Consider the following 15,325-nt stretch of genomic DNA (forward strand, 5'->3'; position numbering starts at 1 on the left):
TTCCCTGGTAGCGCAGTGGTTAAGAATCTGCCTGCCAATGCAGGGGACACGGGTTCGAGCCCTAGTCCGGGAAGATCCTACATGCTGCGGAGCAACTAAGCCCGTGTGCCACAATTACTGAGCCCACAACTACTGAAGCCCATGAGCCTAGAGCCCATGCTCTGCAACAAGAGAAGCAACCGCAATAAGCCCCTGCACCGCAACGAAGAGTAGCCCCCGCTCGCCACAACTAGAGAAAGCCCGTGTGCATCAACGAACACCCAGCACAGCCATAAATAAATTATTTAAAAAAAAAAAAGATGTTCACAATACTGTTTTTAGTAAAAAAAACTCAGAAGGCAGGATATGATGCCATTTTTGTAAAACAATGAAAATAAATACCCGCACATTTTATTATTTATATAAATAAGTATCTATACAGAAAAGTTTAGGTGGACATATTCAAAATTGCTAACTTGGGAGGGAGAGATGGACTAACTTGGCAGGGAAAGATGGAATATTATAAAGGACTCTAACTTTTTAGATGATATATTTTTCCCAATTTGCAATTCTTATAATCATTTAAGATAATCAATAAAACGTGATTTTGGGTACTTCCCTGGCAGTCCAGTGGTTAAGACTCTGCGCTTAGGCCTTCCCTGTGGGCACAGTAGTTAAGAATCCGCCTGCCAATGCAGGGGACACGGGTTCAATCCCTGGTCCAGGAAAATCCCACATGCCGCAGAGCAACTAAGCCCGTGCGCCACAACTACTGAGTCCGCGTGCCACAACTACTGAAGCCCGTGCACCTAGAGCCCGTGCTCCGCAACAAGAGAAGCCACCGCAATGAGAAGCCCACGCACCACAATGAAGAGTAGCCCCTGCTCACCGCAACTAGAGAAAGCCCACACGCAGCAACGAAGACCCAATGCAACCCAAAAAATAAATTTAAAAAAAAAGACTGTGCTTCCACCACAGGGGCACAGGTTCAATCCCTGGTCAGGGAACTAAGATCCCACATGCCACATGGAATGGCCAAAAAATTAATTAATTAAATTAAATTAAATTAAATAAATAAAGTGGTGGGTTTTTTGTTTTTGTTTTTTTTGGCCATGCCTCGCAGCTTGTGGGATTTTAGTTCCCCAACCAAGGACTGAACCCAGGCCCTCGGCAGTTAAAGTGCAGAGTCCTAACAACTGGACCACCAGGGAATTCCCATGATTTATCCTTTTTAAACATAAGGTTAGGAGGAAAAAGTACAAATGTTCAAGCACAGTAAGAACTGAGCTAAGATGTAAAAGAACTTTAATTCAAAAAAGTACTTCATATGTTTAAACGCTCAACTTATGAGTGTTAACGTTTCATTTCAAGGTTTTTGATGCTGTATCACACATCTTAATCTCTTACAGACCAAGTTAATCAAGTAAATTAAACAATCTCCTTTTAACTCATATCAAGCTTTTAACTTTTTATTTCACCTTCACAACAGAGTGAAGTAAAGATGGACTCTCATTCTCATTTTTCCTGTGAAGAAACTAGTTGCATCATTTGGCTATGGTCACATAATGAATAAAGGTCAGAACTTGAACTAGAGCCTGGGCCTCTTAAAATCCTTTCCATGACACATTTGCCCACCATCAGAGATTCAAGATTCTTACACAAACCACATGGAACAATGAGGTACATTAAGTACAGCACCAATATCACACACAGCAAAAATTACATAACGAAATATTTGTGAATTTTTAATTCCAAGTGTTTTACCTTAGTAATTATAATAACTAAAACAGAAAACCTCCATCTTAAATAACACTCACACGTTGAGAAGGGAGAGTTCTCATTTGTTCCCCATTCTGCTGTATCACAACAGTCCCTTTTTTATCAGCTTCCACTTTCTTCCCAGGTGCATGTTTTTCTGCTTCTATAGTCTCTCTTTTTGAAGCTGCTCTTGCTAAGTTTGGTTTTGGTCTTTTGAATCTACTTCTCACAAAAGGTGCTGGTTTCACTTCAAATGGCTTCTGTTCTTGAGGAAGAGATTTGCTTTTGGAACAAGGATTATCAAGCTTTAGGATGAAATGAAGGGGCAGTGGGAGCGGAGTCTTAGCACAACCTTAGAGATTGGCAGTAAATATTTAATTCTAATTCTTAACAGGAAAACAGACCAGACTATTTGGTAGATCCTGAAAAACATGAGTGGTACAATCCAGGTATAAGCCTAGGAATTATATCATCTTCGCACAAAGAAAATACAGGTTTGTCACACCTGTACTGACTTAAAAGTATGTGTTGTACACAATTTTGTATGTTAGTAATTCTCACCATCTACTGTCAGAAGGACCTCAAATCTCTCTCCCAGTCTTCCCCAAACCAGCTTAAAAATTTCAACACTATGCTATAGATGATATGTCTTAAAACCTTATTTAGTTTAACATAATCTGCAAATATAACTTTATATGCTTCCTCTTTACAAGCACACAGACCTATATACTTGTACCTTAAATTAATATCTGAAAACTGCTCTGGAACATCTGGAGATCGCATCCTCTGGTCTTCTATTTTATCAAGTTCAGATGTCTGTGAAGAAATGTTCAAATGACTCAACTGACTTGATATTTCCTTTTCAGAATTTCTTTTTTCTTCTACAGATACATCCACCACGGATTGTACTTCACTGCTAATGTCCTGGAAATAAATCAGCACATATTAAAATATTCCTTAAGCATGTCATACATTTCAAACAAAAGCCTATATTCTTCACACTGTTTTTAAAAAGCCAGAAGTTTGGGGGGTTTTAATTTTTAAGTAAAATAAAATTTAATTTACAAATGCTAAAACACAGAATTTGGAAAACTCTTCTTTCTATATTGCATATTATTATATGTTTTTTCCAAACTACAAATGCCATTACCTACCCAAAAAAAAGTTAGAAAACTGGAAAATGTTAGAATTGCTTCAACTTCAATTAACTGGAAACTTTTAATAAGATGAACGTTTAAAAGTGGAGTGAAGTGGGGTGGGACAGGAAATAAAGAGAAAAACTGATACAGATAGGGTCAAAAGAAATAATTCTAGTGTATGTTCATACTAGAATTAGCACAAATTCAGTCCAATCTCTTGTATTTCTTTTATCTAAGAGTAACTTTAAACTGACATTAAGAACAGTAACCTTTCTACAATTATAAAATGTTTTCAATTATTAAAAAAAAAGAATATATAATTTCTTTAAGGTCCTGAAACACAGAATTTAGGGCTGGGAAAGACATTATGCTTTTAGAGACTTTAAATGTTGTTGGACTTAAGGGCAATAATCCTGGAATTATTTTGATATTTTTCTCTCTGAAAAAGTATTCAAAAAAATATTTTTAAAGGACAGAAAACTACATACTTTAACATTTAGTGAAGGCACAGCACTGCAGTCACCACTACCCCTCTGCAATGAATCTGACTCAGTTTGTCTTGAGGTCCCAGTCTCCTCTGGTTCATTTTCCCTTAGAGAAATGTCTATTTTTCCAGTTTTTTCCAAATCTGCCACCTTTTCCTCAGAAGCACTGATCTCTTCTGATCGGCTTTTCCTAAAGGAAATTTCTCTTCCAGTTTCTTTCAAATCTGCCTCTGTTTCCTCAATGGCAGTCATCTTTCCTGATACCTTTTCCATCAGGGAAATGTCTCTTTTTCCAGTTTCTTCCAAATCAATCTCCCTTTCCCCTGTGGCACTGATCCCCACTGGTACCTTTTCCCTTGGGGAAATTTCTATTCCAATTTTGTTCAAATCTGTCTCCATTTCATCACCTATAGTTTTGAGCTCTGAGGACTTCTTTTGTGTAGGTATTTCTCTTCTTTCAGTTTCTTCTAAATCTGTCTCTACTTCCTCAGCGGCATCAATCATCTCCGGTATCTTCTCCCTTAGGGAAATCTCTCTTCCAGTTTCTTTCAAACCTGTCTTCACTTCACCAATAGTATCGACCTCCTCTGGGGCATTTTCCTGTAGGGATATTTCTCTTCGTTCAGTCTCTTCCAAATCTGTCTCTCTTTCCTCAGTGGCATCAGTCACCTTTGTTATCTTCTCCCTTGGGAAAATCTCTCTTCCAGTCTCTCTCAAATCTGTCTCCATTTCCACAGTGACATCAATCATTCCTGGTATTTTCTCCCTGGGAGAGATATCTTTCCTTTCAGTTTCTTTTAAATCTGACTCCATTTCCTTAGCAGTATTAGTCTCCATAGGTACCTTTTCCCTTGGTGAGGTTTCCAATCTTGCAGTTTCTCTCAAAGCTGTTGTCATCTCCTCAGAGGCAAGAACCTCCTTTGGTACCTCTTCTTCCTTTGAGAAAATTTCTCTTCTTCCAGTTCTTCTTCTTATATTTGGCTTTGGTTTCTGAAATCGAGTCTTCAGAATTTGAACTTGTTTATTTGCTTTATTATCCTCTTGAATACTATTAAAAAAAAAAAAGATACACAATCAAATTGTAAACTAGACTGCCAACTGAAGAGATATGGTTGAGAAATCACTACTGAAAAACCAGGAATTCTCTAATTAAAAAAAAAAATTAATGAAGCACCAAAAATCTCTGGGCAAAATTTAAAAATTAAAGTAGAGAAAAAATTCTATCCTTGGATATTACAGTAAATTTTAAAAAAAATTAAATATATTTATTATATAGAGACGTATATACAGAGAAATCTATCAATAAGGTCAATTAGAGTAGCAGCTAATCAGGCCTAAATAGTCTCTTTCTAATTGTCATCCACATCATCCTTGGCAAATACTGGCTGAGAAAGACTCTCCAAGTCCTCTACATCGGGGCTAGACCAATCTGTGGCTGCTATTCCTACCTTTTTGCTCCTACTCTCCTTTATCCAGACATATGTCTTGCTCTAAGAGTTAAAGAACTCATTTATATGGCCAGAACTAACCAGGATCTCAAATAGCTGGGTGGAGGTATAATATGAATAAGGTACAGTCTTATGACTAAAAACTAGGTCTGCCCCTCCTCACTTTTTAAAAACAATTAAAAATGAGATTTCCTGTACAGTCACTTCTCTAAAAGCTTGTGATTTCATAATACATTGTGGGAATGAAAGAAAAGAGTAAATAAACAACAACAGTCTGTTTTTGCAGTCTGTTGAATGCTACTGGGCACACAACAATCACTATCTAGTATAAGCACCTTGTTCTTCAAAAAAGCAGCAGCATGCTCTGCTTTGTGCTTTATCATAATAATAGAGTAAAACCAATAAAAATATACAAATGAATGAAAGAGCACTTAGTGACTGGTTAAGATTTTGACTTCTGAGGCCCTTTTCTTGGGTAGATATTTCTCTTCTTTCAGTTTCTTACATAGCATCTTAAACAGTTCAGTGTTTGAGACTGGGGAGGAGGGAAACTGCCTACTGGATATAAACAGGAATATGATTTGATAAAACACAGAATCTTAGAATTGTTTCTGTGAATACTGGAGATTCAAAGGCCAGAAAGGTCACTGCCTTTGGAGAGGAAAGTTGTTGATATCAGACTGGATATTAGTTATGAACAATCCAGCAGGGTTCTAAAACCCAAAGGCCACTCAGGGAAAACTTGGTTTTCTACTAAGCCACATGAAAATGGAGTCTGGTTTAAACTAAAAAAATACAAACAAAATATCCAAATTGTGAGCTATCTGTAATTAATATTTGTATCAGAGATATGCAACAATGCAATAATGCAGTTGTACAGGCTTCTACCCAGAGTTTGTGTGGCAGAGAAGTAAAACAGGTTGGGGGTGTAGGGAGGGGGTACAAAGGAATAGAGAAGGAAGAGAGGAATAAAGGAATTTTTCTGTCTTCTAATAAAGATCTTTTGAGTAGTTCAGGAAACCTAGCTTTCACTCTCAGGTTAGGTAGTATTTAAACAGGCTCATACAGCTGTAATAAAGTATACAATAGGCCAGACTTTAAATGTAAAGATTGGTAAAATATAAATAATTGTTGAAACTAGATAGTAGGTACATGGGAGTCTGTTATTCTGTTCTCAGTACTTCTGTGCATTGAATATTCCCAAAAGGAAAAAAGTTTTAAAAGCACACTAATAATTCCGCTGATCTGGTTTAATAGCCTGCAGAGGGGAAACAACAAATTCAGAGAGCTTTGGCTATGGGAAGTATGAGTTTTACTTAAAATTTACATAAACCTTAAATAAAGGTAATATGTGATCAATCTAATCCCAAAGAAACAAATATTAAGAAAGTAAGTAGCATTTTCACATCTGGATATAAACATGTAATTTACTATGCATGTGAAGTGATAATACTCTCCATGTTAACTCAAGGTCTAATTTGCGATGGGTAAATCAATTCATCAAAACACCAAAAAGTGAGAAATCAACACGAAGGCAATGACATAAACTGCCTTGAAAGGTGAATTTACACTTGTAAATATTATGTAACTTGATATACAGATAACAAATCAGTCTGATTTGCTATTTTTAAAAAATGATTAAGAATTTCTAAAACTTTACACATAATTCAACTATTATATCATTAATAAGATGATGCTTACCTCAGACATTCATTAAGAGCCTTGGGCTCATCTGACTGCACATTTTGAAAAGAAGTATCTTTTTTTTCAGATTGTGATGTGATGTCTTCACAATCAAAATTTTTACATGCCTGATCTTCCATTTGTTCAGGAGTCTTAATAACAAACACATTTAAAAAAAAGTTTTAGGTCTCACAATGTAACACACATTTATAAAAGACTTCGTTGAAAATTATGTACGACTTGAGTACAAGGAAAATGGTAAACATTCCAAAATTATAAAATGATATTCAAGAGACACTTTTTTTTGACAGGGGTGTGGAGTGGTGCCACGATGTGCAGCCTGCGGAATCTTACCCGGGCCCCCTGCAGTGGAAGCACGGAGTACTAACCACTGGACCACCAGGGAATTCCCTAAGGGGCACTTTTTAATGTTCGTTCTTTAGATATAGGAAATTTCACAAGCCACACCCTTTACCTCATCTCAAAGCCCCCATTCTTTTCCTCCTAATCAGAAAGCATGTAACTGCTTCAGTCTGATCTGTTAAAATTATCCCTTGGGGTCTATCTTTCTAAATCTTTTTGATTATTACAATCACATTATAGACCCTGGGAATCATAATAGAAGAAATTCAAATCTCAAATCATGCCAACTCTTACTCTTATCACAAAGACCAGTTACTCTGTAAATAATCTAAAATTTATCATCTTTGTTGTTGGAATATTTTAGTAGGGAGCTTTTAACATTTTATTTTGTTTAAGTCAGTATTAAAATTCATATACATAGCTATATTTTCAGAAGGGAAGTAGAATTCAAACACCTGCTGAGTGATGGGGGAAGGCAAGTCCAAACATGAGTAAGGTGAAAGCAAGATGATTCATCATATAAATGCTTAAAATCCACAGAGCTGAGAGCTAAGTGCCTTCACAATTAGCAAAGCTGCTGGCTATGAGATTTGGGCATTAAATTTAAAGAACAATATACATAATTGTATACAGTACTGCTGTTTAAAAAGGGGGATGAAATGAGGCTTATGTATTTGTTTAACAAAAAACTGGAGGGCATCAGAGTACTTACATCTCCATCGATACAGGACTCATTTTCATTCTTTTCTACACCGGCCCTAATTTTTTCCTGTGATGTAACAGTTTCTTTTCTTTCAGCAGCTTTACCTACATTTGGCTTTGGCCTTTGCAATAAGCCCCTCATTAGGCGTGCAGGTCTGAAAGCCTTTAGTTGATCATCTTCCTGCAGACAAATTTTTTCACTCAAACTAGAGTAATTACAAAGGAATAAAATCAATGGTTATTCTGAAGTCACATAATTACTTGTATATTACATACATGCTTGTCTTCAGTATTCTCTTCTCCCAGGTATAAATAAGTAAACCATTTGGAATACAAAATAATTCACAAGACCAAAAGACAACCCTCAGAATGGGAGAAAATATTTGCAAATGAAGCAACTGACAAAGGATTAATCTCCAAAATTTATAAGCAGCTCATGCAGCTCAATAACAAAAAAACAAACAACCCAATCCAAAAATGGGGAGAAGACCTAAATAGACATTTCTCCAAAGAAGATATACAGACTGCCAACAAACACATGAAAGAATGCTCAACATCACTAATCATTAGAGAAATGCAAATCAAAATTACAATGAGATATCATCTCACACCAGTCAGAATGGCCATCATCAAAAAATCTAGAAACAATAAATGCTGGAGAGGGTGTGGAGAAAAGGGAACACTCTTGCACTGTTGCTGGGAATGTAAATTGATACAGCCACTGTGGAGAACAGTATGGAGGTTCCTTAAAAAACTACAAATAGAACTACCATATGACCCAGCAATCCCACTACTGGGCATATACCCTGAGAAAACCATAATTCAAAAAGAGACATGTACCAAAATGTTCACTGCAGCTCTATTTACAATAGCCCGGAGATGGAAGCAACCTAAGTGTCCATCATCAGATGAATGGATAAAGAAGATGTGGCACATATATACAATGGAATATTACTCAGCCATAAAAAGAAACGAAATTGAGCTATATGTAATGAGGTGGATAGACCTAGAGTCTGTCATACAGAGTGAAGTAAGTCAGAAAGAGAGAGACAAATACCGTATGCTAACACATATATATGGAATTTAAGAAAAAAAAAATGTCATGAAGAACCTAGGGGTAAGACAGGAATAAAGACACAGACCTACTAGAGAATGGACTTGAGGATATGGGGAGGGGGAAGGGTAAGCTGTGACAAAGCGAGAGAGAGGCATGGACATATATACACTACCAAATGTAAGGTAGATAGCTAGTGGGAAGCAGCTGCATAGCACAGGGAGATCAGCTCGGTGGTTTGTGACCACCTAGAGGGGTGGGATAGGGAGGGTGGGAGGGAGGGAGACGCAAGAGGGAAGAGATATGGGAACATATGTATATGTATAACTGATTCATTTTGTTGTAAAGCAGAAACTAACACACCATTGTAAAGCAATTATACTCCAATAAAGAGGTTTAAAAAATAATAATAATAATTCACAAGTGTCTTTAAGAACACCCTCAAAGAAACACACACCTCTATACCTTAACCCTCTAGAACAGACATAGCCCTAAAAGCATGACTATAAAAAAAGCATTTTAAAATCAAATTGTCACCACAAAATTGGAAAAATCTATACCTGACAAGCATGGAATACTATTCCCCAGGACACCATTGTGTACACCTCCAGGGCACTGGACACAGATTATGGAATAAACATACAGTCCAGAACCCACTCGTTCAGATTTATATTGGAGCAGGCCTATTCTAGATCTCTACTCCAAGTTAAAGATTCCCCACCGCCCTTTTTCTCTGGTCGCACTGCGCAGCATGCGAGATCTTAGTTCCCCAACCAGGGATCAAACCTGTGGCCCCAGCAGTAGCAGCATGGAGCACTAACCACTGGACCACTAGGGAATTCCCCTAAATATTCCCTTTGGAAACCCCTTGCTATAAATAAAATTATCCAGAAACATACATCTTAACCATTAATTCATCTAACAAGACTTTGTTAAAATCTTGTTAGGAAGTTGAGGGAGAAATGTAATTGCTCACCAGTGGATCCATACTATAATTTATTTCTACAATACCAAGCATAAAGATCATTATTAAAATGTTTCAACAATCCCTATAGTTAAAAATGGACTTAAATACACTAGCTGAAAATAAAATGCAGACATTAAGTAGAAAATAAGTCATTACAATCATTCCTAAGAGTTACTATTTTTATTCTATTTCCGAAATACTTACTTAGATGCAGTATCAGCCTCTGGATTCTCTTTCTCTTTATTCTCCATTCCAGAAATACCAAGTGTATTCATTTTATCCTTTTCCATATGATTCTACGAATTTAATTTTTTATATTTAATCTACTTAACATAAAGTTCAAACTTTGTAATAAATAAATAAATGGAAATTAAAACAATAAAATTTCACTTTTTTGTACTTCTAATTATTAAAAGAGAGTTGTTAAAATCATAAAGGCAGATGAGAACCTTTTAAACATATAATCTCATACGTCACTGATAGAAGCACAAATTGGTATATCCTTTCTGGAAAGCCTTTTGCCAACATGGATCAAGAACTTTAATAATGTTCATATTCTTTGACCCAGTAATATCATTTCTAAGACTCTACTCTAAGAAAATATCTAGACAAAGATTTAAGTACAAAGTTGTTCACTGGAACATTATGCAAAACAGCAAACACTGTAAACTGACAAAATATCCAATAATAAATAAACGGTTAAATAAATTCAGTTATACCCATTGATAGAATATTATGAAGTCACTAAAAACCATGTTTTCAAACGATATTTAATGATATGGAAATATATTTATGAAATGTGAAAATACCAGAGAAGGATACAAAAGTGAATTAATACTACTACTCAAGAATGTAAAAGAAAAGCTGGAAGGATATAGTCTAAAAGGTTGGTTGCATGTAGATAATAAAATTAACTTTTGTTTTAACTTTTACATGAATCTGTATTTTCCCAACCTTCTAGAATTTAAAAACATCTCATAAGATTATAATAATATAGTTATATTATTAAGATTAAAAAGATTTCACATAAAAGGAAAAAAGAATAAAATTTTAAAAATTATCTTAGCAAAAATAAAACATTTTTAACAATATAATGCTGGCAAGGATACAAGGAAACAGGAACATTCATTTAATGCTTAAAGCAATGTAAATAGATCCTGGTTTTTTTTTTTTTTTTTTTTTTTGGTCATGGGGCTTGTGGGACCAGGGATTGAATCCGGGCCCAGGCAGTAAAAGCGTCCTAACAACTGGACCTCCAGGGAATTCCCAAGATTCCTTTTTTTGACAGTTTGACACTTCCTAACAAGAGCCAAAAAATATTTAAAATACTTTGGCACATTAATCCCACCACCTCTGGAAATTTATTCTTTGCCTATTTACAAAATTGTTTGCTTTTATTTACAAGGATTAAAAAAATGGAAACAACCTAAACATTAGAGAAATGGTTAGGTAAATTTATAATAATGTTAACCTGATGCAGCTATTAAAAAGATCAATTAACCCCAAGAAAGGTAAATGGATAGTTTCAGAGAAAAATGTTTTAAATATTATATATGGCTAAAAACTACAAAAATGTTTACTTCCATAAAAAGAGAAATAAAGTTTATGAAGAACAGAGGAATATTCTGTATATAGATAAGAGAGTTGTGGTTATAATTTTATTATAGCTGGTTTAAAAAATATTTTGGGGCTTCCCTGGTGGCACAGTGGTTGAGAGTCCGCCTGCCGATGAGGGGGACATGGGTTCGTGCCCTGGTCCGGGAAGATCCCATATGCCGCAGAGCAACTAACTGGGCCCGTGAGCCATGGCCGCTGAGCCTGCGCGTCCGGAACCTGTGCTCCGCAACGGGACAGGTCACAACGGTGAGAGGCCCGCGTACCGCAAAAATAAATAAATAAATAATTAAGAAAATAAATTAAAAAAAAAAAAAAAATATTTTGAATATTTTATATAAGTAAACAAAAGATATATTTGTTACTGCTAAGAATGTTCGAAATGATATATCCTATATTCTAAAGAAAATGTATACAACATGAGACTAGTAAGACAAATTTAATATTAATGTTTGAAGTTCTCATACCTTGGCTTTACTATTGGTAACATTACTTCGTAATTATAAGTTAAACATTTTTATTCCCAACTATTTAGAAAAAATACTTTATAATTTTAATCTCCATTAAGTCTCTTACTCCATACCTTTTCAACTGAAGTTTCTGTATGTAAACTCTTGTTCTCTGTATCTGTTTTCCCTTGTGAAAGAACTGATTTCTTCCCAACTGCCCTTGATAAATTGGGTTTAGGTCTCTGGAGTCGTCCTCTTGTCTTCAGTTTAATACTTCCTGTCTGACCAGTTTCCCTAGAAAATTAACATTATTTAAATTGTACCAACATGCAGGCATATTCAAAATAAATTCTGGAAAATTCTTTAAAAATCCATTCACAGCTAGAAAAGAACTCCTTTAAGCTTACTTACAATAAACGTAGCAAAGAAGACTGAACAAGAAGAGCAATGAAGGGTAACTAATTTGTTTCATCAGATGTTAAAAATATACTACTTAGCAGCAATAATTAAAATATTGTGGTACTAACACATGAATAAAAGATAAATGAAACACAAAAGAAAACTGAGATGATGACTCCAAAATACATGATTTTAGTATACAATAAAGTTGTCGTTTCAAAATAGAATACGATGACCACAAAAATAATATATTTTTAAAAATAAATGTTAAATTAAATTAACGGTGATGGGAAAACTAGTAATACTGGGAAATAAAATAAAATTAGCTCCATTCCTTGCACTGTACTCACAATATATTCTAAATGAATCAAAGATTTAAGTGACACCATAGAGAAAACATGAATGAATTCTTTTGTAACTCTGAGGTAGAGTAAGCCTTTCTAAAACTTGATTAAAAGATCAGGAGCCATAAAAGAAAAAAAAAAAAAGGAGAGAGCTCTGACAACATAAAAATCAAAAACTTTTACATGTCCAAAACATGTCATAAGTCAAACTACAAACCAAGAAAACATGTTTTACAACTCATATCACAAGGCTAATAACCTCTCTAAACTGTAAAGACCTCCTACAGAACAATACCAGTAACTCATTAGAAAACTGGACAAAGGATACGAACTCACAAAAAAACAAAAAAAAATAGGTTTTAAATGTGAAGAGATGCTCAGCTTCACTCCCAGGAAGAAATGTACAAATTAAAAGTAGAACGAGCTGGACTTCCCTGGCGGTCCAGTGGTTAAGACGCCATGTTTCCAACGCAGTGGGTGCAGGTTCGATCCCTGGTTGGGGAACTAAGATCCCACATGCCGCACAGCACGGCCAAAAAAGAAAAAAAAGATTGAAAAAAAAAAAAAGTAGAGCGAGCAAGCACAAATGTGAAAAGATATTAAGAATCAGAGAATCTAAGGGGAATTATATACTGATGTTCATTGTTCTTTTGACTTTTCCTTAGGTTAGAAAATTTTTAAGTAAGCAACTGAAAGGAAAAAAAAAAAAAGAATTATCTACCCCTGTCAGAAAAGGAGGACTGGGGTATATATACTATACTGTGATATTATTTTATTTTATAATCTATCAAGAGTAGCAAAAATCCAAGTTTGATAACACTGTTGGTAGGGAGCCATTTCTTACACTGTTAGTGGGAATATAAACTAGAGTAACTCCTATGGAGAGCATTTTGGAAGTATCTATCAAAATCATAAATGTATAAATGTACACACACTCACATACAAATGTGTCCTTTGGGCTAGCAATTTCATTTTAGGAACTTTCCCTACAAATAGACTGGCACAAAGGTGAAAGGATAGAGGTATAAGTTTCTAGGCATTGTTTGTAAAAACAACATATATAGCCATCAACAGGGCACCGATAATATAAAGTGTGATTCATCCATACAACAGAACACTATGCAACTATAAAAAGAATAAAGGTCTTTAAGTAAAGATATGACGATATAAGATAAAAAAATTACAAAATGGTATTATACTATGCTACCATTAGGGTTTTAAAAAGAGTAAGATATATATAAACTTTATGTATTTGTATTAGCTTTAATGTCTTTTTTTTTTAATCTCTGAAAGACGAAGAAATAAATAACACTGGTTACTTGTTAGAGTAAATGGGGACATGACAGGAGGGATACTTCACTCTATACCTTCTTACACTTTTGGATGTTTGAACCACAGGAATATATTGCCTATTCCAAAGACTAGTTTAAATTTTTATTTAAAAAAATAAGTTTGATTCTCTGGGACCTCCCTGGTGGCGCAGTGGTTAAGAATCCACCTGCCAATGCAGGGGACACGGGGTCCAAGCCCTGGTCTGGGAAGATCCCACATGCCGCAGAACAACTAAGCCCGTGCTCCACAACTACTGAGCCTGCGCTCTAGAGCCCGCAAGAAACAGCTACTGAGCCCACGTGCCACAACTACTGAAGCCCACATGTCACAACTACTGAAGCCCACATGCCTAGAGCCTGTGCTCCGCAACAACAGAAGCCACCACAATGAGAAGCCCGTGCGCCGTAAGGAAGAGTAGTCCCCGCTCACTGCAACTACAGAAAGCCCATGTGCATCAACGAAAACCCAACGCAGCCAAAAATAAATAAATAAATTTAAAAATCATCTTTAAAAAAAAAAAGTTTGATTCTCAATGTGACTATGCTTTACTGAAAATAAAAATTCGTAAACTAAACTTTTAAGCCCATATAAGGAGTTATGGAGGAGATAAAAAAGGAAGTCTGAACTTCTGAGATATCTTTTCAAAGGGAGATTCTTGTGGTGCTTTTATTGTTTTTAGTGAAGATATCAATTTAATCAGTATTTTCATACTAGAAAACATAATACATAATCTCTTTAAAGTCATCAATATCAAAATCTACTACTTTGACAACAGGTATGAAAAATAACTCAAACCAAGTAAAAGTTAAATCTCATAGCAAATATTTGGCTTCCAAATTATTTTAGAATTTCATCATAAGTTACCAGTTTGCTATAACTCGTATCACTAAGATAATCTTTCTATAATGAAATATAAAGTGAAAAACCTTAATGTCACTAAGACCACAGTACAATTACATATTAAATGGTCTACAGTCCTCTCCTAATTCCTAAAGGAAGCAACATTATTATCATTTTTTAAATGATAATAAATTATCAAAATTTTGAAAACAAATTTCAAAATCCTACCATGTAAAATACTTACAGTGCTTTATCTTTTAGGTCAACATTTCCTTCTTCTGTACAACTACTCGCAGCATTATTCACCTCACACAATGCTCTAATTCCACCTTCTAATGAAGGCAAATATGAAGTGCTTGATTCTGAAGTCTCAGTTGCTACTGATACGGCATCTTGTTGACTACTATGGAAATGAAAATATATCAGGGGAAAAGAACCCTTAGTAATTCACATTTTATACTAATTATTTAAAAGATTTTTAAAAAATATACAAAGCCAAAACTCTGGAAGATGATCCTCCATATCACGGAATAATCAAAATGGATATTTTGGTTTCTCTATGATCCTCCTTGCACCATGTTAATAAAACACTGTATCTTAGGAGATAATAACAGTCACAAATGAACAGGGAAAGTGCTCAAGAAGTCACAACATGAAAAACTCATAACAACATGGGGTTTACAAATCAAATGTATGTGTAAAATCATAGTAATGTTTAGGAATTATCTTTCATTAAAATTTTGTATTGTCAGTCTTTGCTTTGCATGGC

At 35.1% G+C, this 15,325-nt stretch overlaps 1 protein-coding gene across 4 annotated transcripts in view; it reads right to left on the minus strand.

Annotated features, from left to right (window-relative positions):
• Window positions 1-15,325, minus strand: part of BDP1 (B double prime 1, subunit of RNA polymerase III transcription initiation factor IIIB) — an 89,339-nt gene that overhangs the window by 44,085 nt on the left and 29,929 nt on the right. For 3 of the 4 annotated variants that reach the window (XM_032626741.1, XM_032626739.1, XM_032626742.1), the window contains 8 exons: window positions 14,801-14,959; window positions 11,776-11,935; window positions 9,783-9,874; window positions 7,568-7,763; window positions 6,511-6,644; window positions 3,365-4,409; window positions 2,474-2,661; window positions 1,797-2,019 (listed from right to left, as the gene is read on the minus strand). In XM_032626741.1, the coding sequence (XP_032482632.1) occupies window positions 1,797-2,019; window positions 2,474-2,661; window positions 3,365-4,409; window positions 6,511-6,644; window positions 7,568-7,763; window positions 9,783-9,874; window positions 11,776-11,935; window positions 14,801-14,959 (2,197 nt within the window). The remainder of the gene's footprint in view (window positions 1-1,796; window positions 2,020-2,473; window positions 2,662-3,364; window positions 4,410-6,510; window positions 6,645-7,567; window positions 7,764-9,782; window positions 9,875-11,775; window positions 11,936-14,800; window positions 14,960-15,325) is intronic. The other variant, XM_032626740.1, reaches the window with a different exon arrangement.

The sequence above is a fragment of the Phocoena sinus genome, chromosome 3 (genome assembly GCF_008692025.1).
Source record: "Phocoena sinus isolate mPhoSin1 chromosome 3, mPhoSin1.pri, whole genome shotgun sequence".
In the NCBI taxonomy this organism is placed as follows: domain Eukaryota; kingdom Metazoa; phylum Chordata; class Mammalia; order Artiodactyla; family Phocoenidae; genus Phocoena; species Phocoena sinus.